At 41.0% G+C, this 24,149-nt stretch overlaps 2 protein-coding genes across 2 annotated transcripts; one reads left to right on the top strand and one right to left on the bottom strand.

Annotated features, from left to right (window-relative positions):
- Positions 1-2,916: 2,916 nt before the first annotated feature.
- On the top strand, positions 2,917-7,323 carry LOC149407240 (WAT1-related protein At5g07050-like). The gene is made up of 8 exons (XM_089619467.1): positions 2,917-2,953; positions 3,023-3,140; positions 3,230-3,292; positions 3,395-3,511; positions 5,661-5,904; positions 6,302-6,460; positions 6,677-6,828; positions 6,941-7,323. The coding sequence occupies exons 1-8, from the start codon at positions 2,917-2,919 to the stop codon at positions 7,080-7,082; spliced, it is 1,032 nt and encodes a 343-aa protein (XP_089475593.1). The 3' UTR covers positions 7,083-7,323.
- Positions 7,324-15,769: 8,446 nt separating this feature from the next.
- On the bottom strand, positions 15,770-19,207 carry LOC149407239 (uncharacterized). The gene has a single exon (XM_089619447.1). It carries the CDS (start codon positions 19,205-19,207, stop codon positions 15,770-15,772), a length of 3,438 nt encoding a protein of 1,145 aa, XP_089475573.1.
- Positions 19,208-24,149: the final 4,942 nt, after the last annotated feature.

The raw sequence follows: 24,149 nt of genomic DNA, 5'->3' as shown, positions 1-24,149 counted from the left end.
CTAATTATTAGTCTCGAATAGTATACGCAACCAAATCAGTCTCGAATACTATCAGAGACAACCAAATCAGTCCCGGATGCCAATTATCAGAGACTAAAAATTGGTCTCCTACGATTTGCGCCATTTTTCATTTTTGAGGGAATACATCCATGACCGAAAATTAGTCGCGAATACTATCAGTCCCGAATACTATTCGAGACAAACAAATCTGTCTCGAATGCCCGTAATCAGAGACCAAAAATTAGTCTCTACAAATTTGCGTCATTTTTACATTTTTGGAGGGAATATATCCGTGACTAATTATTAGTCTCGAATAGTATGCGCAACCAAATCACTCCCGAATACCAACAGATACAACCAAATCAGTCCCGGATGCCAGCTATCGGAGACTAAAAATTGGCCTCCTACGATTTGCGTCGTTTTTCATTTTGGAGGGAATACATCTGTGACCAAAAATTAGTCTCTCCTAAAATTATGACCGGAGAAATATATATTTGTGACTAAATATTAGTCTCGAATAGTATACGCATGAAAATTAGTCTCTGATAGTATTAGAGACAGCATGATCAGTCTTTGATGTCCACTATCAAAGACTAATAAATCAGTCTTGGATACTCTAGTCTCTGATACCCTGTTTTCTTGTAGTGGTTCACATAAACGATTACTAATAAACTCGATATTTGTAATTGACAATACATAAATCACAACGATCCACCATGATTATCAACAAAAGACATTAGCAGAGACGAGCATCAAAAGAAAAAGCAAAACTTGAATTAATAAGCTTACAAAAGCATGTGCGATTATAAATCTTTGTACTAAAGCAATTGAATTACAGTGACCATGAGATTACCTAATAACATTAATCGGTTAAAGCTTTGAATAATTATCAGCAGATCAATAGCAAGCAGAATCAAAATATCAAACTATCGATCGTTAATTGCTATATGTTAATCATCAATAAAAAAACAGAGACATCAGTCGATTCATAACAATTGAATAAATATATACGACTGAATCAAACACACCAACGATAATGAAAAATCACAAGTTCACAATCAAAGTTCTGATACCACATGTAAACATAAGATAGACAATCTTAATAGTCAAGATCTTAGAACTAGATGATTTTCACGGAACATTAGAGATTGAGAAAAAACTACCTCGATCCATGACGAAAGTGACGGTGACGACAGCGGATAATCACCGGAATTGGTTTCTCTCTCTTGATCAGATCTGATAAGTTTTATGTGATGGAGGCAAAAGATACGTGATGGGTTGAGAGAGCACCAATCCCTAAAGTTTCTCTTTATATAGACCCACCATCAGGGTACACTAGAAATTTACATTCTATTAATTAACGAATAAGAATTATCTTATTACTATTATTATTAAACCAATAAGTAAATACACTTGGGCCACAATTCTTTCACACTTACAAACCCATGAACTTTGAGAAATAATAGGTCCAACATTAATATGTATATTGAATTGAGCATAAACATATCTATCCACTAGTGGACTGAGTCAGTATGCAAGTAGAGAGATATTCTATATGCATCTATTCATTAATGGAGAGATAAAAAAAAATACATATGCAAGTGGAGTGACATTCAATTCGGATCGATTCATTAGTGAAGTGAGTCCGTATCCGATGCTTTTTTTTTTCCGTATCTGATGATTAAATATCGGCATTTAGAGAGATAAATAATAATATGTAATACAATGTAATTGCATATAGTTATTATTGGGTAACTCTACTCAACAGGAAATAATCTTAAAACTTGATTGGAAAGAGAAACCATTAAAGACATATTTACTAAAATGTCTGTTATTTTTCTTCATTCTGTGATTGATATACGTTTGTAAGATATTTGTCCAAAGAATACATCATATGATATCACATAGAAAAAATATTTCTTGAAAACTAAGCATATGTCAATTTGATTTATATCTTGACAGTAGTACATTGGCTTACTATACGGTCAAACTTGGGGTACACGAAAAAAAACACAAATCAAAGAAAAAAATTTGAATTTTTATTTTTGACTAGTCAATGTTGATGACTTCAGATGGCCATGTGGTGTTTGGTTTTGACGAGAGTACTCTTTTGTCTTTTTAATTCGATTTATTTTATTTTTCTTGGTTGCACGTCACCTATTAAGGAAAAAACCGAATATGCTCGAATTTGCACTGATAGACAAAGAGATAGGATGTGATTTTTCGATTTGCAGGTTTTAATATTTTGTTTTCTCTAATATTCATTTTAGCAAAAAGAAAAAAAAATGTGAGCAAATGAAAAAAAAAAATTAAAAGAAGAAAAGTGTTTTCTTTCTTCTTAAGAGAATTGTCAACAAATTTTATTGATAAAATTGGTGATCGAATTTGGAGTGTAAACATATTAAGTTTCCACGCACTTGTTTTCAAAAAATTCAACCGATATCATAAATTTGGAGACTCGAAAGTTGTTTGTTTCCACTCGAAGAGAAATTATTAATTAGTCCAATCTCTCTTTTATTCAAAACCTAGATAGAACTATTGGATTTATTCGGTTTCAAGTTGTTGCTTACTAGTATGTTATTGTGATATTAAATATTTAATTTATTTTGTTTTCCTGAACTCTTATTCCTGCGGCCCAACCCGATTCCAAGTGAAATGGAACTTGATTAAAAAAAAGGGACCGGTCCCACATGATCTTTTCAACACCCTTTAATCCCAAACCGACGTATTATGATTTAATATCAACACCCGTAAGATAACGGCAGAACAAATATTAAGAAATTATGGGACCCACTTCTTCTAAAAGCCATTTTCAAGTGGACATTACATAAGTTACGTTAGAGCACTATATTTCGCTCCCTACTAATATATAATACAGTTCTCCTAACCTTTCTTTCTTAGCGATAAGATACGAAAATGGAAGAGCAAAATGAGAGAGCTCAAAAGAGAGGAAGTATGAGAAGAATAGTAGAAGAGTCAATACCATATATATATTGTATACTTGCCGTTTCATGCCATGCAGGGTATACTGTAATTACCAAAGTGGCTCTGAACAAAGGCATGAGCTTCTTTGTACTCGTGGTCTATGGATACGCTTTCGCAACTCTAACTACAGCTCTCCTTGCTTTCATATTTGAAAGGTTTTTGCAATTAATATTTGATATATAATAATCTTGATTAAAAGGAAATAACGTTTCCAAGCTCTTAATATCGACCTTCTACACTGCAGAAATAATAAGAGCAAGATAACCATTCCAATCTTGAGAAATATTATCCTTTTGGGGTTTATACGGTGAGCAAATTAAATCTTTTTTAATGTTGTAAACTAGCTACGTTAAGTAATAATGTCTGTTTGATGAGGAATATTACCAAACTAATTTATTTGGATTTTCAGAGCGATATTTGCTACCACTTTGCATTACGTGGGACTGGATTACACTACTCCTGTTTTTACTTCTGCCCTGTCCAACACCGTTCCTTCAATTACGTTCATCTTAGCTGTTTTATTCAGGTAAATCTTTGCAAATATTGTACGGTTATTTGCAAGAGCTAGATGAAACGTACGTTTATTATATATACTCATGCTCTTATAGATGCACGGTCTTCGAATTTGAAAGTTTCGTAACCTGAAATCTTTACATAATCTCCCGAATATGTGATTCACATGACCGTATTTTTCAACGTAAAATGGTTGTACATGATTTTATAATCAAAATTCTCTCTTTTTTTTTATGCATTTCGTGGTAACCAATTAAACTTCACATACTTCTGTAAGGTCACATAAAATGAAAACCTAAAGGCATGTGAGTCGTACACTAGAGATAATTCCAAGCAAATTAGACAAAAATATCACAGGAGCAATGTTTTCAAAGCTCATATTGATCGTGCTGAAAGCGAAATAGAGAGAATATGAACACGTAAAGTGTAGGAACCACATAGTTTTTTAAACTTTATCATTACGTTTTTTTAATTTTAGTTTGTTTTTAGAAAATAACATTAAATAATGCCCAAAAAAGTTAATATGAAAAGTTTAGGAACCACATAGTTAAATTTTTTTAGCAAAGGACGCAATAATGCTCATTGTTTCTATATAATATAAAAAAAAATAACTTCTATTTTTGACTTAATAACGATATAAAAAAAATCATAAATAGTTGCCATTTAAATACTTTTATATTTTTCTCAAAAAAAAAAAACCTTTATATTAACCTTATAAATGCGTGTATATGTGTATATATTAATTATTCTAAGCATTATTGATTACACAAATAATTTTAAAATAGCAGAAATCATCATCATATTATTTTTCAACAAACCTCATGACTAAAATTTTGTTGGCAATTTTAAAATATAAATCCGAAAAATAAAAATAAAAATAAAAATTTTACAAATCTTAAAGATTCTATGGATACAATAGAGCACATAAACATTATTAACCTCATCAATTAAATTTTTTTTGGATATATTTAGATTATATGTTCTTAAGTTTATTAGGTTAATTTTAAATATATTCTTTAGTTTATAAATTTTGAATATTTACAAAATATTCGTTTAGAAAACAATAACACTCAAAAGTAAACACATGAATTACCATAAAAAAAAATAATAATAATAAAAAATCGCGTTTCTTTTTTTTTTTTTTTTGCCAACTATGGCCAGCGGAAAACCATTTTATTGTTCCCATGTTTGGCGAGTTGCTGATAATCTCAGACTTATTTTTTTTACTATTGCGAAAAAAAGCCTACTTCCGCTGTGACGACCGATTTTGTCAAAATACGATCCTGACAAATTCTCAGCTATGTTCTTCACATTACTTCAGCTCTAATTTTGTCAAATTTTGGTGATTTCGGCCCATGTGGCGTTTGTTTCCGGCACTGTTTCCCAGACCTAAAGAATAAGAGAAGAATTAGAGACAGGTAGAGACAGAGAAAAAAACGCGTGTGAAATTAAAGTCACTTGTTGAACAATTTAAACTACAATTAATTTAAGTAAATTTGCTCTCTACTGATAAGCTACAATTAATTTAAGTAAATTTGCTCTCTATAGTTAAAAAAAATAGTCAACCAAATTCGCAGTAAATTAATTAATTAAAGAATAAGTTTAATTTACTCTTTTTTGAACTTTAATTTATTTTTTAGTTTATTAATTTATTGAGCAGGTCTGGTAGACTATTATTTTAAGGGTACATTAGGAAAATAGCCAATTTAAACATTTGACATTGCTAAATATCCAACGTTAGGTAAATCTTAGTTAAATAGTCATTTTCATGTATTTACAGACGTAAATCTTAGATAAATAATCACCTCCATATATTATGTCACGTCAAACGGCTATTTACCTAAGACTTAGCAAACGTTGGCTATTTAGCAATATCAAACGTTTAAGTTGGTTATTTTCCTAATTTTTTGTTATTTTGATAAATAAAACTTGAAAAAAGAAATAACCAATTATTAGACTATGGTCTAATTACCTTTTTATGAAATGGTTGAATTGTCCACATCATATCATCAAAACTGACTATTTGCTTACATGAATGAAAATTTGGTATATACTTACAAATTTGTTTATTATGATGTGCTTTAACCGGCACATTCTAGCCTGATGAACAAAATGAAACATTGATTCGATGGAATGTATTTGGGTTGGTTAATTGATTATAGGATGGAAAAGTTTGAGATTTCGAAATGGATAACGCAAGCCAAAATTTGGGGTACGGTTGTTGCTTTTGGTGGTGCAACAATAATGACCTTTTATAAAGGCATAATTGTGCTGTCAATCCATGGAACTAAACACTCACAATCTGCTTCAAGTGCTTCCATAGTAGCCGCTGACAGTAAATGGATAAAGGGTGCACTATCACTCGTCGCTTCTAATATCGCATATGGATTATTCTTCATCTTACAGGTATGATCATATTTACCAATACCTTGGCAACATCGGGTCTACATATTTGAATTTAATCACAAAAGTTTGTGCTTATATTTTTCACGAAGATTTCTACTTATGTTAGCTAGAGGATTGGATTTGAAAAGCAGAAAATTTAAAGAAGAAAAAAAAACGTACACCAAAGCATAAAATTGAGTGTATTATAATGTGAACCTGTCAAAAATATTTTGTTTGTACGTGCGTTTTTATTTTTGGACAAAAATATCAAACAAAAGATTTATGCTTTATCATTCAGACGTGCTCTACCAAAAGTTCTTTTCAAAAGTTGCATATCTAACAAAAGATTTGACATTGTCGAAAAAAAAAAAACTAAACACTAACGCGGTGACTCTACTTTGTATATATGGTATCGAAGACCACCACAGTGAAAGTATATCCAGCACCGATGACTCTTACGTCACTTGCTTGCTTAGCTGGAACATTCCTCTCAGCAATCATGGCAGCCATTGTGGATCATAAAGCCTCCTCTTGGAAGTTGACATGGGATATAACGCTCCTTGCTCCTCTTTATAGTGTGAGAATTATGCTACCATTTACGCTTCTCTTAATTTATCGATCAATTAGCACTTGATCTACACTATATTATACCATTCACCCGTTACACTTTTAATTAACTTTAGATTTTCTAACTGCTTTAAAAAAATTCATTTATATTTTCAACGGTAACATATTTTAAAAAAAAATTAAAAAATTCAAGGCTATCTAATTCGTTGAATCATCTCATGTGCAGGGAGTTGTGATATTTGGCGTAATTACTTATCTCCAAACCTTAGTCCTAAAGAAGAAAGGTCCAGTTTTTGTTACTGCATTTGGACCTTTGTCCACTCTCATAGTTGCTATCATGTCACTGCTCATTCTTGCAGAAGCGCTACACTTGGGAAGGTAACATTGTATTTGCAAATTTGATGCCAATACAAATGCCAATATCTACTATAATAGCTATCCGATTGTGGTTTGTCATAGTCTCAATTTATTATTACTTTTGTATATACAGTATTCTCGGAGCTGTGTTGATAGTTATCGGAATGTATGCTCTGTTGTGGGGAAAAAAGAGAGAGAATGAGAAAATTCCCTCGGAACGGAGTGTGGTTATTACTGCGCCTCAAGACGTCGAGACCGAACTAGCAAAAACATAATTCTGTAGGCCCATTAATAATCTCTTTAAAAGGGAAATTTCTATTGTATTTTTCTAGAAAAAGTATATTAGGGTGTTTTATTTTTCTCGTCTATCAAAAGCGATTGGTTTAATGTAATACTGTGGCAACATCCTTGTGTTGAAAGTATACGTAGCCAGATTTTATTCAAATAAAAAATTTGTTTAAATTTCATAGTTTTGTTTTAATTAGTTTTGATTTATTGTAATTTATAAATTACGAATTGTAATTTGTCTAATAATTACATGAATAGGTTGTTTAGTTTAAAATTAGTCAATGAAATTAAAATTGTAATTGTAATATGTAGTAATTGTATTGATAATTTCACATGTTTAATAATTTAATTAGTTTAGGTTAAAATTAAGTTTTAATTGTGTTTTGTGACATGTTTTGATGTTTTGTGACATGTTTAGTATAAAATGAAGTTTAGATTAAAATTAAGTTCATGAATTTGTGATTAGTTTTGTTTGGTTGATTTAACATGAAATCTAATTGAACTTTAAATAAGAAAAATAGTTTGTGACATGTTTTGATAGTTTGTGATATTTTGTTAATTTCGGTTTTTCATTTATAAAATGTTGTGACCGAACCACGGAGGTTCGGTTTAGGGCTGAGCTAATTTGTAGGATAGTTCTGGATGGTTTGTATATGTTTTTAAATAATTTTGCAGGTTTTTGGTTTGTCAGTATAATAGGGGAAACTCTGCCGAAATTTCGGTAGAGTTTCGAATCAATTAGTCTATAAACTCCCAACTTATTCAATCCGACTTCAAAATAACATACAATTCATAATCTCTCTTTCATTTTGTTCTCCGTCCTTTATCAATAACTCTTCACAACTTTCATTTTTCGCTCTCATTCAAGGAAATGTCCAATCCAAGTAGAGATTGGATCACGGAGAATAATCGGGTGACATTGCAGTACAAAACCGGTGTTAACGAGTTTATTCGTGCGGCAAGAAGATTCCCTAACGAAAATGGAAAATATCGGTGTCCTTGCAAACCTTGCAACAACGTGAGATGGCACGACATCAGAGTTGTCATGAATCATTTGCTGAACAAGGGGTTTACCCCAGGCTACACAAAATGGTATCATCACGGCGAGCTCGAGCGTGTCGTCCTTCCTCATGAAGAAGATTCCATCGGAGGAACAGATCAGAGAGGAATAGGAGGATTGCACGGTGCTGTGGAGGATATCATGGATCACGAGGATTTCGACGATGCTACGGAGCCGAGTTGGAACCGGAATTGTACCCTGGATGCCAAGAGTTTTTTTCTTTGTCCTTCTTGGTTTCGTTGATGCACCTCAAAGTCACGAACCATTGGACGAACAAGTCGTTCACAGAACTCTTGCAGCTCTTGAAGAAGTCTCATCCAGCTGGTAATCGAATTCCGAAGAAGTGTTGCGAAATTCTCGCACACGCAAGTGCACGTAATCGCTCAAGTAGTAAAGTTCGTAAGTACGAGTCGATCCCACGAGGACTAGGCTAAATTAAAGATTCAAATTTCACTAGCACGAAGAAAACTTAGGAAACTTTAGTTGAATAGAACACAAAATTTATAAACAAATAAATAAATAAATAAACAGAAAAGCAACGGGTTTTACGAATAGCGAGAAGTAAAGACTATGGTTTCACGAGCTCATTCTACGGTTTGGATTCATGGAACTTACGCACTGCTATTATCATTCACACTTTGCTAATCTCACTCACGTTGATCGTGTCACTAAACCTCTCTCAAGCATCTAGCAACCTAAACCTATGCCAAAGTTTTATCTTTCGATCTCAACAAATAAAGCAAGGCAAGCAATGAACACAGAAGCGTACCACGATTCTATAACAACCTATCTATATCTAGCATAGGGATGTATTATAGTAATTCAAATCAAGACAAAATCAACCTAATCTCTTTCAAGCATAAAATTGAAATCGGAATCATGCACAAGGTAGCTACTCTTATACAGGCATTAAATTCGGACTTGAATTAAACAAAGCGGCAAGAACGATAACAATTCTACCATATATAATATGGAATCCATAACCGTTTCACAATCTCGCTACGCCATAGCCCTTAGGTGGTTTAGTTCATGATGATGAGAGGAAGAAAGATGGGAGAAGAAGATGAACAACTCAAAAACAAATAAATCAACGACATGATTTTCATTAAAAAAAACTGGAGTTCAAGAGATTAAAGGAAGGGAATTGGAACTGTGAAAAGAACGATGAACGAAATTGATGAAGACGGCACTTCAATCTCTGTCTCTCCAAAAAGCTCTCTGTAGCTAAAACAACCTAAGCAAAATCAAAACTAAACAAAAGATGTCTTTCTAGGTTACAAAAGTAGGATTTATAAGTTTCTAGCCTATTTTCGGAGTCATCTGGGCCACTTAATGAGATCCAATGGCCCAGATTTAATCAAAAACGCGTAATCAGTTTTCCAAATCGCACCCATCGCGCCGCCACGGTCATGTGTCGCGGTCTATCGCGGCGCTCTCAGTATTCATCGCGCCGCGCTCCTGAATGGGAACGACCGCCATCTGTGACGGGATTTTCTGGCACCGCGCTGCTATCTCATGGCGTCGCTCTGATTATCGCCGCGCCGCGATGGGTCAATATCCCGCGTTGACTTTCTTCATAAACCTCAATTTTGCTCCGTTTCGACTCTCGTCTGCTCCGAAAATGACTTCTTAAGCTTCTTTGCTCCTTTGTACCTGTAAATCATCAAAAACATACTAGAAACTATCAAAAACACTTGAGAACTCGCTCGTTTTAAGCCGAGGGATAGGAGTTTTACGCGTGATTAACGCACCTATCAAATCCCCCCAAACTTAAACCGTAACTTGTCCTCAAGTGACAAAAAGAAACAAAACACAACCTACTCCTAGGTGAAACTTTATGCTTACATAACTCGACTACTAAGACTTGCCTCAATTTCAAGTCTCTAGATTAACAATGACACGGAAACCCACGATTTCAAACTTCAAGCTAACTACCAAATGCGAAAGATCTCATACAAGTGAATGTTACCTTAAACCGTTTCAATGTTTCCCCATCTCAATAGCATTCGGACAATCAGGTTTCGCAGCCCTCGCAACCACCATCACAAGAACACAAAAATCGAACAATGAATAAGAGTTTATTTCGATTCGACACATCCATATGCCTCCTCATCTCCCTCGATCTCCACTAATGTGCGCATATCCTCTCTAGCTCGTCAATTAGGTCTTAAACGGCTTGTAATGTTCAGGCTTGGGTCAAAGGTATGGAATGGAACTTTTGAATGGCTTAAACACTAACCTTAGCGACTCAATTTCTCACCAAAATTCATAACCCTCAAACAAAGCTCACTCACTCACATTTTACTCTTCCCGTGTTAATCCCCCCCAAACTTCAATCACGCTCACACAAGTCTCTATCTTAACTCACAGAACACCATGCCAACACAAAATTAAACTAAACACATGCATTTTATTTATTTTTTTTTTTATTATTTTTTTATTTTTTATTTTTTTTTCACGATAATATTCACCTGGCATGATGTCTCTGGATCTAATGAACATGTAGAGACTAGTCAACGAACGTGTCACACAATCGTAGAAGATTTCACTCATTTTGACACTCAAGAGTCGCTAACGTTAGTGAGGTTCTTTGTGGGATTTCGCAATTGTTGGCTCGACTCTTTCTGACTAAGTATCGAGAAGGGTATGACGTTCGGCTTTTTGTGAATGGGTTCTAATTGATAAACATTTCCGGGTTGGCTTTTTGGCTCGACATGTTATACCTAATGCCTATATCATTCTCACTAGATCAATGCGCACTCAATTTCGCTTCAACTAGGGATCAGAGAAGGTTCTAATGTGTTCGGTGTTCTCATTTCAAATAATTGGTCGGGCTACTCATCTAGATTCCCTAAGCTTCGAGACATACATCATTCGGGTCTAACACAACAACACAACTCAACAAAGTTCTTTCACACCAGGTAGCTCATGCGTTAAATTCCACAGTAAAAAAAAACTTAAGACTTTCTAGATCATCGGCACGCCAAACATTAAAATTCACCTAAGATTTACCTAAACGCACAAACTGAACAAACTCTACCTAATATACAAAAATTTCCCCCCGCAAATCATTAAGAATTATATACTCCCCCCGCAAATCATTAAGAATTGTATACTCCCCCCCAAACTCGGAACTTACATTGCCCACAATGTAATCGAGAAAAGAAAAAAAGGAAAAGGGACTTACCTGTGCGGGGGTTGGGGACCGCCCCTAATCGTCTCCATCTCGCCGAGATGGCTCGGCATGGAATGGGTCGTTGAAGCCCGGCGGTGGTGTTTGGCTATAGCGATATCTCGGCGGCGTTTGGGAATATGACGGCTAGCCCGGCTGATATGGCGGAGTGTGATAATAGGACGGCGGAGGTTGGTGATAGTGAGGTGGAGGCTGATGGTATTGCTGTGGTGGCGGCTGATATTGTGGTGGTGGATATTGCACGGGTGGCGCTTGATATGGATCGTGGTGATAGGGCGGTGGGAACGGGGCCGTGAGCTCCGGTGGGTAGGTGGGGTAGAAAGGCATGTCCGGCTGAGATGGCGGGTCCTGACGTGTGGTCCATGTATCGTAAACGGACCGATGAAATTCGGCTTCAACAAAGTGTCGGTGCCCATAAGCCTCTTGAAACGCCATGATTGATGCTTGGCCTCGGCCGAGCTCATTGATGTTGTGTCGAACTTCGGCTTGAAATGCCTCGTATTCCCCGTGTCGTGAGCGCATCTCTGTTCTGAATGCCTCGCCTGCCACCCGCTCTGCTTGCATTTCGCCACGGAGGGATTGAAATTCTCCGGTCATCAGATTCACCAACTCGTCGTAGTTGGCTTGGCTTTGCGGCACGTAATCATCATCCTCGTCGTCTTCTTCTTCTGCTTCGGGCTCGTCCGGCTCTACCTCCGCAGGCTCCGCTTGTCGGATGTTGATGAAGCCCCGCCCGTTCGGTTTGGGGTCGCCTCCCTTCCAGTTCGGGAATTTCAAGAACTTTGCCGGATCAATTGGCCCCGTCAGTGCAATCAACTGCTCATTCGCGAAAAATTTGGCGCCGGCTGATTCGCACATTGCGGTGATCAGACTCCCATGACCGAGCGACCTAGTCTTGCCCCGATTTGCCGTTCGGATGATGTGATCATGAAGAATTCGCCCAAGATTGATGCCTCGACCCGTTGCAATGCAATATAGTAAGGCGAGTCTCTCAAATGTGATATGGTGCTCATGAGTGCTCGGCAATATGGAGGCGTTGATCCAATATATCCATGCTTTGGCGAAGCGATTCACTTTCTTGATCGAGAGATGCTTCGGAGACTCGCGATGCGTATAACGGCTCGGCTTGGAATCGTAGACCTCACCGGGCTTGCAAAGTGTGGTCAACATCTCCGGGAGTGAGGGGTTCAACACCATCGGTGTGTAAGAGTCGGCATGTGGGGGAGTGATCCCGAGGAATGCGTTGATGGCGCTCGTGGATATGTTGACAATTACCCCTCGGACCCGCACTTCACCAAGATCCGGATCCGTGACGGATTAGTTGGCGTAGAATTCTCGGACTAACCGAGGCGCGATCGGTGCGTCAATAGTTGCCAATTTTCCCCATTTGAGAGCGTCAAGTTGAGCGTTTACGTTCCCGCATATTGCTCGATCGTCGGACGGTAAGAATTTGCGCTCGTGGATTAGGTTGAACGATTGGAACTCGTCCCACTTCTTCTCCGCACCTTTGACGAGCGTGATTGGGCGACCTCCCTTTGCTTGGCTCGAGGTTCCCGCCGTTGTCTTGCGCTTCTTAGTCGATGTGTCTGCCGTCGATCGCCGGTCTCGTCCCATTCTATACACTAACAAGATAGGATTAGATACAAGAAACACACGTCGGGTTTAACCCCTTCGTGATAACGTTCATGATAATCAACACCGACACTATCTATATCAACAAATCACCACACGAAGACACACGGCACGGGAAATCTACGCAAGGGTCTAGACAAAGTCGTGCAAAAAATACTTCTCGACTCTCTCGGGCTTTTCATCAAACACGTGGTGAGCATCAATTTTATCAAAGGAATCCTACTCAAAACATGTTTCTTTAAACCCACAAACTATGAACAATCAACCTACATTCAATTTAACTCTTTCAAGCACAAACAAAATAAGCAAATCACATCTAAATTCGAAATCCAAATTCGTACCTTGTGATTTTCGGATTTTAGCAAGAACACCACATAAACACTCAAGAATAGAGAAGAGAGAGTGAATAAAGTCGCTAATCACACGAGTAGGAATTGATTTCGTGTTGAAACCGGGTGAAAATGAGGTTGTGAAGTGAAATTTAGAGGAAAAAGGGGTTAGGGTTCGTGCTCAAAGTGAGAGAGAAAGAGAGAAGTTAAAAAAATTTGAAAAACACACGAATTTGTCTTTTAAAACCGCCCAGATTTCAAAAATCTCGGGTCATCGCGGCGCGTAGATTTTTATCGCGCCGCGATGAGATTATGTCGCGCCGCCACATTGAACGCTTAGTAGCGCCATCTGTTTCTGGTGTTTATCGCGGCGCCATGATTTCCATAGCGCCGCGATGATGGCGCTTTTTTTTTCTTTTTTTTTTTTTTTATTTTGTAACCAGAAGAAAGAAAAGATAAAATAAATAAATAAAAAAATAAAAATGAAAAGAATAAATGCGATGAAAGAAAACGTGGGTTGCCTCCCACGGAGCGCTTTAGTTAACGTCAATAGCTTGACGGGGTACCGTGTTTTATTCGGTGCTGTTCAGGTACGCCACGACTTTCTCTTTTTCAAATATGCCACCATAGTACGGCTTCACTCGTTGTCCGTTCACCATGAATTTCCCGCCGTTGGTGCCTTCAAGCTCGAACATTCCTGATGAGAATGCTTGTGTGACTGTGAATGGCCCGGACCACCTTGATTTGAGCTTTCCGGGAAAGAGTCTCAACCGGGAGTTGTAAAGAAGGACTTGTTGTCCCGGGTTGATCTCTTTCGGTACGATGTGCTTGTCATGCCATGCTTTCGTCTTTTCCTTGTAAATCCTCGTGTTCTCGAATGCTTCTAAGCGGAACTCGTCTAGTTCGTTGAGTTGGAGTAGTCTCTGTTTCCCGGCTGCCTTGTGGTCGAAGTTGAGGAGTTTCATCGCCCACAACGCTCTGTGCTCAAGTTCTACTGGGAGTTGGCACGCCTTGCCATAGACGAGCTTGTATGGCGACATTCCCAACGGGGTTTTGAAGGCTGTCCGGTAAGCCCAAAGTGCGTCGTCGAGTTTGTGCGCCCAGTCCTTCAATGAGCTTCCCACCGTCTTCTCCAAAATTTTCTTTATCTCTCGGTTGGAGACTTCAGCTTGGCCGTTGGATTGCGGGTGGTAGGCCAGAGCTTTTCGGTGGTTAACACTGTACTTCGCGAGGAGCGCAGAGAATTGGCGGTTGCAGAAGTGAGAGCCTCCGTCGCTCACGATTGCGCGTGGTGTGCCGTGCCTTGTGAAGATGTTGTGCTTAAGGAAGTTTATCACCACCTTTCCGTCGTTTGTTGGAGACGCCTTTGCCTCGACCCACTTTGTCACATAGTCGACCGCGAGGAGGATATATTTATGTCCGTATGAGGATGGGAATGGTCCCATGAAGTCGATTCCCCACACATCGAACGGCTCTATTTCCAGAATATTCTTCAACGGCATCTCGTTCCTGTTGGAAATATTTCCTGTTCTTTGGCATCGATCACATGTCTCCACGAAACGCCGGCAATCTCTGAAAAGGGTTGGCCAGAAGAAGCCACTCTGAAGCACCTTTGCTGCCGTGCGGTTGTGCCCGAAATGCCCTCCGCACTCTAAAGAATGACAGTGTCTGAGAATAGAAGGAATCTCATCATCAGGGACGCACCTTCGGATTATTGAGTCAGCGCATTATCGATAGAGAATCGGCTCTTCCCAATAGTATCGGCGCGCGTCGGAGAGAAATCTTTTCTTTTGGTGGTGATTATAGTCTGGTGGCATCTCGTTGCTCACCAAGAAGTTGATGATGTCGGCATACCACGGCGTTGCGCTTGCTTCAACCGCCATTACTTTCTCGTCCCGAAAATTGTCGTCGATGGGCGTGCTTCGATCGGGTACGTGCGTGAAGTCTTCAAGACGCGAGAGATGGTCGGCTACGTTGTTCTCTGTTCCCTTTTTGTCTTTTATCTCCACATCGAACTCTTGAAGAAGGAGAATCCACCGAATGAGCCTTGGCTTTGCGTCTTTCTTCTCCATTAAGTACCGGATTGCCGCGTGGTCAGTGTAGACGATGATCTTATTGCCGATGACATATGGGCGGAATTTGTCAAAGGCAAAGACCACGGCGAGGAGCTCTTTTTCTGTGGTCGTGTAGTTGACCTGAGCCTCGTTGAGGGTGCGACTAGCGTAATATATCGTGTGGAACACCTTTCCTCGTCGTTGCCCAAGGACTGCTCCAACGGCGAAGTCGCTGGCATCGGTCATGATCTCAAATGGCTCACCCCACTCTGGTGCGATTATTACCGGGGCCGTGCTCAACTTCTCCTTGAGTGTGTTAAACGCCTCCATGCACTCGTTGGTGAAGATGAATTTTGCGTCTTTCTCGAGGAGGCCACAGAGAGGCTTTGTGATCTTCGAGAAGTCTTTAATGAATCTCCGATAAAATCCCGCATGCCCCAGAAAGCTTCGCACGCCTTTGACTGAGTTTGGGGGGGGGGGGTAACTTCTCAATCGTTGCAATCTTCGCTCGATCCACTTCCAGCCCTTGTGATGATACGCGGTGGCCGAGAACGATCCCCTCCTTCACCATAAAATGACACTTCTCCCAATTGAGGACGAGATTTGTCTCCACGCAGCGATCTAAAACCCTGGACAAGTTCTCGAGACACACATCGTAAGTAGAACCAAAGACAGAGAAGTCGTCCATAAATACCTCAATCGTGCGCTCGATCATGTCCGAGAAAATGGCCATCATGCATCTCTGAAATGTCGCCGGTGCATTACACAAGCCGAAGGGCATTCGCCGAAAAGCGAAAGTGCCATACGGACATGTGAATGTCGTCTTCTCGTGGTCCTCGGGCGCTATCGCGATCTGGTTGTATCCGGAGTAGCCATCAAGGAAGCAGTAATACTCGTGGCCGGTGAGCCGATCGAGCATTTGATCGATGAAGGGGAGAGGGAAGTGATCTTTCCGGGTGGCGGCATTGAGCTTCTGGTAATCCATGCAAATTCTGAAACCGGTGACGGTTCTCGTTGGGATAAGCTCGTTGTTGTTGTTTCGTATCACCGTCATTCCACCTTTCTTCGGGACACATTGGACCGGGCTGACCCAAGAACTGTCAGAGATGGGGTATATCACTCCGGCGTCAAGCCACTTCAGAATTTCTTTGCGCACCACTTCTTTCATTGCCGGATTGAGCCGTCCTTGATGCTCTACGGAGGGCCGGACATTGTCTTCCATGAGGATGCGATGCATGCAATAGGATGGACTTATTCCTTTGATGTCGGAAAGGGTCCATCCGATTGCATGCATATGGGCCCGCAACACTCGCAACAATTTGTCCTCTTGCTCGGCGTTGAGGTGATCGGAGATGATGACAGGTAGCGTTTTCTTCTCTCCGAGGAACGCGTAGCGAAGGTGGCTAGGCAGCTCCTTTAGCTCGAGCTCCGGGGGTTCCTCTATGGATGGCTTGACTGGTTTTGAACTTGCCCCCAATTCCTCGAAATATCTCCTCTTGTTGGCTTCGAACCCGTCCATGTACATTGCGTACTCTAATGCTGCACATGTAACAATATCATCAGCAAATTCACTAGAGTTCAGAATGCATACCTCAAGGGGTTCGTCAGGGCGGCATGAATGATCGTTAGTGATCGCATCGCAGACGTCTACTCGGAAAATGTCATCGCTCGCTCTTGGGTACTTCATGGTGTCGAAAACGTTGAAGACGACTTCTTCGTCTTGTACTCGTAGCTTGAGCTCTCCCTTCTGAACATCGATCAATGCGCCTCCTGTGGCTAAGAATGGTCTTCCCAGGATGATGGGAATGTTCCTATCTTCCTCCATGTCGAGTACCACAAAATCCGCGGGGAAGATGAACTTGTCCACCTTGACGAGAACATCTTCGATTATCCCTCGGGGGTGCTTGATGGACCTATCCGCCATTTGAAGCGTGACCCGTGTAGGCTGTACCTCGCCAATGCCAAGTTTTTGGAATATGGAGAACGGCATGAGGTTGATGCTGGCTCCCAGGTCGCATAGGGCTTTCTCGAAGTATAGATCTCCAATGGCACATGGCACCGTGAAACTCCCCGGATCTTTCAGCTTCGGAGGGAGCTTTCTCTGGATAATCGCACTACACTCTTCAGAAAGAGTGATGGTGCTACAATCGTCAATCCTACGCCTTTTGGAAAGGATGTCCTTCAAGAACTTTGCATAGCTAGGCATTTGCTCGATAGCGTCGGCAAATGGGATATTGATTCGGAGTTGCTTGAGCATCTCTAAGAATTTCCCAAATTGCTTGTCGAGCTTTGCATTCTTGAGTCGCTGAGGAAATGGCACTGGAATAGGTGCGGGCGGTGGATGTGGTGGTGCGATCTTTGGTGATGGAGTTGTTGATGATGCTACTTCACCTTCGGCTTTAGCTTTCCCTTTGTTGGTGTTGTCGACCACCAACCCGCTGCGAAGTGTGATCGCATTACACTGGTCCTTAGGATTGACATTGGTGTTGCTCGGAAGGGTGCCTTGCGGTCGCACGTTGAGAGCTTGTGCTATCTGCCCCATTTGCGTCTCAAGGTTTCGGATCTGCGCCGATTGATTCTGGATCTGCGTTTGAGACGTGGCAATGAATGATGTGAGCAACTCCTCCAGCTTATCTTTAGGGGCGGGCTGATTTTGTTGATGGCGCGGTTGGAACTCGTGCTGGTGATGCCCTTGTTGCTGATTCTGGAACGCAGGAGGAGGTCGGTTCTGAAGGAAACCTTGTTGTTGTTGAGGCGGTGCTCTCCATCCTTGGTTGTGATGATTGTTTCGGGCTCCATTGTTGTAGTTGTTGGCATTCTGGAATGGGGGCCGGTTGTTGTAATTTCCCACGTAATTGGCGTTCTCTGGCTGAACATCATTTGCATGAGGGCAATCGTCGGTGTAGTGCGGCCCGGTACACCAAAAACACGGCTCCGGTGTAGTTTGTGCGACGTTGGCAGTAGCTCTCATCTCTTGAAATTGCTTCTTCAGATCCGCCATTTGAGTCAGCACTTCTTTTAATACTCCTGCTTGGCTGTCAGTCGTAGCCGCTTGTGCTGTCGCGGGGCCAGCTTTCATGAGTCTCCTCTCCACTGGGCATTGCTCATTGGAACGTGCTAGTTCTTCAAGAAGGGCGTGGAACTCTGATGGAGTATTGGTTAGCACCGTGCCTCCTGCGGCGGTGTTAACCAATGTTTTCGTCGATGTGAGGAGTCCGTAATAGAATGTCTGGAGCTGGACCGGTAAAGTGATCCCATGGTGGGGACACTTCCTCAACATCACTTTGAATCTCGCCCAGGCTTCGGGAAGCGATTCTCCATCCCATTGCCCGAAACTGTGGATCTCGTTTCTCAGGCGAGCAGTCTTCTCAAAGGGGAAGAATTTTGCTAGGAAGGTGTTGCACAGATCTTCCCATGTGTTGATGGAATCGGCGGGCAGGGAATTCAGCCATGCTTTCGCTCGGTCGCGAAGCGAAAATGGGAATAAACGAAGACGGATAGCGTCGGCAGCAACGTTATGGATCTGGAATGTGCTACACAGTTCGTTGAAGTTCGCGATGTGTTCATTCGGGTCTTCGCTTGGGGCTCCTGAGAACTGATTCTGTTGAATCATATTAATCGTTCCCGTCTTGATCTCGAAACCCCGGTTCCCATCAATGGCTGGATTGACTATGGCTGAGCGATACCCATGAGTGGTGGGTAGAACGTAGTCAAGGAGCGGTTTCTTTTCTTCAGCCATGATCAATTCTTCGATGTATTGCTTCTTCTCTTTTCTGTTTTGCTTGCACGTTTTCTCTATCTCAAGATCGATTGGAAGAAGACTGGATTCACCGTCTTTTCGCATGTACCTTCACAAGTAAACACGGAAATAGATGAGAAACAAAATTAAAATAAAGTTCAAATTGAAACTAGTGAATCGAATCTCAATTGAAAACTTAGTCCCCGGCAACGGCGCCAAAAACTTGTTGCGAAATTCTCGCACACGCAAGTGCACGTAATCGCTCAAGTAGTAAAGTTCGTAAGTACGAGTCGATCCCACGAGGACTAGGCTAAATTAAAGATTCAAATTTCACTAGCACGAAGAGAACTTAGGAAACTTTAGTTGAATAGAACACAAAATTTATAAACAAATAAATAAATAAATAAACAGAAAAGCAACGGGTTTTACGAATAGCGAGAAGTAAAGACTATGGTTTCACGAGCTCATTCTACGGTTTGGATTCATGGAACTTACGCACTGCTATTATCATTCACACTTTGCTAATCTCACTCACGTTGATCGTGTCACTAAACCTCTCTCAAGCATCTAGCAACCTAAACCTATGCCAAAGTTTTATCTTTCGATCTCAACAAATAAAGCAAGGCAAGCAATGAACACAGAAGCGTACCACGATTCTATAACAACCTATCTATATCTAGCATAGGGATGTATTATAGTAATTCAAATCAAGACAAAATCAACCTAATCTCTTTCAAGCATAAAATTGAAATCGGAATCATGCACAAGGTAGCTACTCTTATACAGGCATTAAATTCGGACTTGAATTAAACAAAGCGGCAAGAACGATAACAATTCTACCATATATAATATGGAATCCATAACCGTTTCACAATCTCGCTACGCCATAGCCCTTAGGTGGTTTAGTTCATGATGATGAGAGGAAGAAAGATGGGAGAAGAAGATGAACAACTCAAAAACAAATAAATCAACGACATGATTTTCATTAAAAAAAACTGGAGTTCAAGAGATTAAAGGAAGGGAATTGGAACTGTGAAAAGAACGATGAACGAAATTGATGAAGACGGCACTTCAATCTCTGTCTCTCCAAAAAGCTCTCTGTAGCTAAAACAACCTAAGCAAAATCAAAACTAAACAAAAGATGTCTTTCTAGGTTACAAAAGTAGGATTTATAAGTTTCTAGCCTATTTTCGGAGTCATCTGGGCCACTTAATGAGATCCAATGGCCCAGATTTAATCAAAAACGCGTAATCAGTTTTCCAAATCGCACCCATCGCGCCGCCACGGTCATGTGTCGCGGTCTATCGCGGCGCTCTCAGTATTCATCGCGCCGCGCTCCTGAATGGGAACGACCGCCATCTGTGACGGGATTTTCTGGCGCCGCGCTGCTATCTCATGGCGCCGCTCTGATTATCGCCGCGCCGCGATGGGTCAATATCCCGCGTTGACTTTCTTCATAAACCTCAATTTTGCTCCGTTTCGACTCTCGTCTGCTCCGAAAATGACTTCTTAAGCTTCTCTGCTCCTTTGTACCTGTAAATCATCAAAAACATACTAGAAACTATCAAAAACACTTGAGAACTCGCTCGTTTTAAGCCGAGGGATAGGAGTTTTACGCGTGATTAACGCACCTATCAAGAAGCATTACGAGGCAAAGGCGAAGCTGAAGCGTTTTGGCATGGGATACGAGATGATCGATGCGTGTATTAACGACTGTGTCCTATTTCGAAAAGATCTCGCGGAAGCCGACGTGTGCCCAGTATGCAACGAGAGCAGATGGAAGCCAACTGGGAAAATGATACCGCAAAAGATTTTGCGATATTTTCCCCTGAAAGATCGATTGAAGCGGTTGTACGCGTCTCGACACACGTCGCTTTTGATGCAATGGCACGAAAGAGATCGCATCAGGGAAGTTGGTGTTCTACGACATCCTGCGGATGGTACGACATGGAAAAACCTGGACGAGAGATACCCAGGCTTTGCTGCAGAGCCTCGAAACGTGCGGCTTGGTCTAGCTACGGATGGATTCAATCCGTTCGGAGAAATGAGTCTATCGTACAGCATGTAGCCTGTGGTACTAACTGCGTACAACTTGCCGCCTTTTGTTGTGCATGAAGAAAGAGTACCTGATGCTGACGCTTTTGACCCCGGGTTCCCAAGGTCCTAAGAAAACAAGGGGACCAACAACCGGCTCTACTTCGGTAAAAGCAGCGCATGGGTACCCGATGCGAAAGTTGTTAGGTGGGACCCAATCAACCAAACCTTCTACCACGATGTAAGGAAAACAATAAAAAAAAAAGGTAGGAGTATTCAACAACCGTGTCAGCGCTTTGGTGAAAGTCCATATGCCGGTCACAGTTCGTGATTGGAACAAAGTGACGCCCCAGATGTTGGGCAATATACTGAGCGCACTTCATTCTGAGTACACTTTCGTGTACAAGGATGATGAGACCGAGGAGCTGCTTCCGGCGGATTGCTTTCGTCATCAGATTGACCAGACTATCATTTGCGATGCAAAGCTAACGAGGCGCAACCAAAAGTCTAGATTATCAGGGACTTTCTTAGGCAAATGTTGCGGGTAGATAAATGTCGCCAATAAAGAAATCCCAAAAGGATATCAAAAAGACGATTGGGAGAAAGTGATAGAGGAGTTCGCAACTGACGATTGGAAGGTAATGTATAATTCAAAAAAATTATGTTATCTTCTATGAAATCGAATTATAACGCAATTTAATATTTGCAGAAAAAGTCTAATCGCAACAGGGACAATTCAAAGAACAAGAAAACGAAGTCCATACAAGAGTCAATTTTTGTCTTGGCTCATCGACATTTGAACGTAAGTTTATTCTAATTTTGTAATGTTTATTTTGCAATAAATACATTACTCATATTTTGATAAAAACTGTAGAGTAGGGAAGATGGGACTTTGGCCTCGGCGTTAGACACGTGGGAGAAAAAACATCAAGATGATCAAGACAACTGGATGACAGATTGGGCGAAACAAGCATTTGTAAGTTACTTGTGTTAATTACTTAATAATCAATATTCGATAATCTTAATAATTTTTTTAACATATGTTTGAAGGCGCGAATCAGGACTCAAGTCGAGGATATTCAGCGACAAGCAGCGGAGTCAGTCCAAACGTTTGACATAGACCAGGCGGAGCAGTACGCGATGGATACTGTTCTCGGACAACGTCAAGATTGGTATGTCGGGATAGGTCCCTCGATCCCGAGATCCTCGTATCCCTTGGCTCAGGCTCAGGCTCAGGACGAGAGCTCGTCATCAGGTTCGTCATCGAGGCATGTTCCAATCGGGTCCCGGGGGGGGGGGGGGGGGGGGGCTCGACTGCAAAATCTCCACCTCTCGCTCCATCGTTATATAAGTCTCTCAGTGCGAGGCAACCTAGAGTGGACGAGATGGTGGACCCAAAGAAGAAGTCGTGGCTCGGAAGAGCTATTACCAAATTCATCGTTCACCAGCACGTGCCCGCGAGCAAGGTCAACAGTCATGAATTCAAAAACGTGATTGTGACGGCTCAAGATCTCGGTAATTCTCACACTTGTTGTACTTGTATTAAGATATTTATGTTTGAAATATGATGTTCATGTGTATTACAGGTCCTAAGATTCCTCTTCCATCGGCGTACGAAGTTTACAACAAGTACCTCAAGATGGAGGTCATAGATGCCGAGAACTTCGTAGACAGAAGAAGCGTTGGAAGATGTATGGATGCACGATACTGGCTGATGGTTGGACAAAGCCGATCAAATTGAGTATCATCAACATAATGGTCTATTGTGTTGGTGCGACTGTGTTCTTGAAGTCCACAGACGCATCGAAGAATGTCAAGAGTGCAGACTAAATCTACTCAATACTGAAGGATGTGCTGAAAGAGGTCGGGAGACATCCAGTCGTCCAAGTAGTCACCGACAACGGCGCCAACTACAAGAGTGCTGGGCAGAAATTGTCTCGGCGTCAGAATGTGTACTGGACACCTTGTGCCGCACAATACTTGGATATGATGTTTGAAGACATCGGAAAAGAGACTCGGTAAATGGGACAATCAAAGCTGCGAGAGACGCGATAAAGTTTATCTACAACCACGGCGCGATGTTGACCAAGCTACGAGAAATGGCCCCAGGTGAAATCATCCGTCCAGGGGCAACACGATTTGCTACGAACTACCTCGCCCAACGAAGTCTCCGAGAGAAAATAGCCGCATTGAGGTCTTTGTTCACTAGTCAGTGGTGGGACGATGACAGATTGAGCCCAACGCCTGCCGGGAAATCCATTACCGAGACCATTTTGAACCCGCGGTTTTGGCAATCCGTCGATGAGTTGTTGAGCCCATGTACACCACTCTTTGATTGGTTGATACCGAAGTGCATCCGACGATGGGTATACTGTACTACGTGTTCCACGAGATGAAAAAGAAGTTATCGGTACTCAACGGCAAGCAATGGGTTCTCGACATCGTAGAGCGTAGATGGACTAGTCAGATGTGTCATCCATTACATGTTGCAGGTGAATTAACCTTTTCCTTTTCCTTTTCCTTTTCCTTTTCTTTTTCCTTTTCATTAACCTTTTCCTTTTTATAACACGTGCTTCTATTGCAGCTTTCTTTCTCAATCCGAAGTTGCAATATAACCCGGAAGTAGTAATGGATAACACGCATATGGCGGCTGTCGCGAAGGTGTTTGATAAGCTGCATCCGGAGTTAGATGGTGCTTCACTGGGTAGAGATGTATAATCTTGAACCTATATTATTCAATGAGTTGTAGAACCTGTACTCACATCGACGTTACCTATTATAGTTGATCGCATTCTAAGAAGCTAGAGGGGACTTCGCACAAAGAAGTGCTATCTCGGCACGAGGGACGTTGTGTGCAAGTAAATGTTACGTATACTCTTATATGAAGATTGTGTCATGGAGTCTAATGAGATGAAGTTATATGACTTATTGTGACATGATTACAGTTGAATGATGGGAATGTTATGGGAACTAGACGTCGACGTTGCAAGCGTTGGCCATTCGAATTTTGTCT

Source organism: Urtica dioica, chromosome 1 (assembly GCF_054948205.1).
Source record: "Urtica dioica subsp. dioica isolate 48M chromosome 1, U.dioica_male_clone48M_v1_H2, whole genome shotgun sequence".
Classification (NCBI taxonomy): domain Eukaryota; kingdom Viridiplantae; phylum Streptophyta; class Magnoliopsida; order Rosales; family Urticaceae; genus Urtica; species Urtica dioica.
This window is presented reverse-complemented; position numbering and strand designations above follow the sequence as displayed.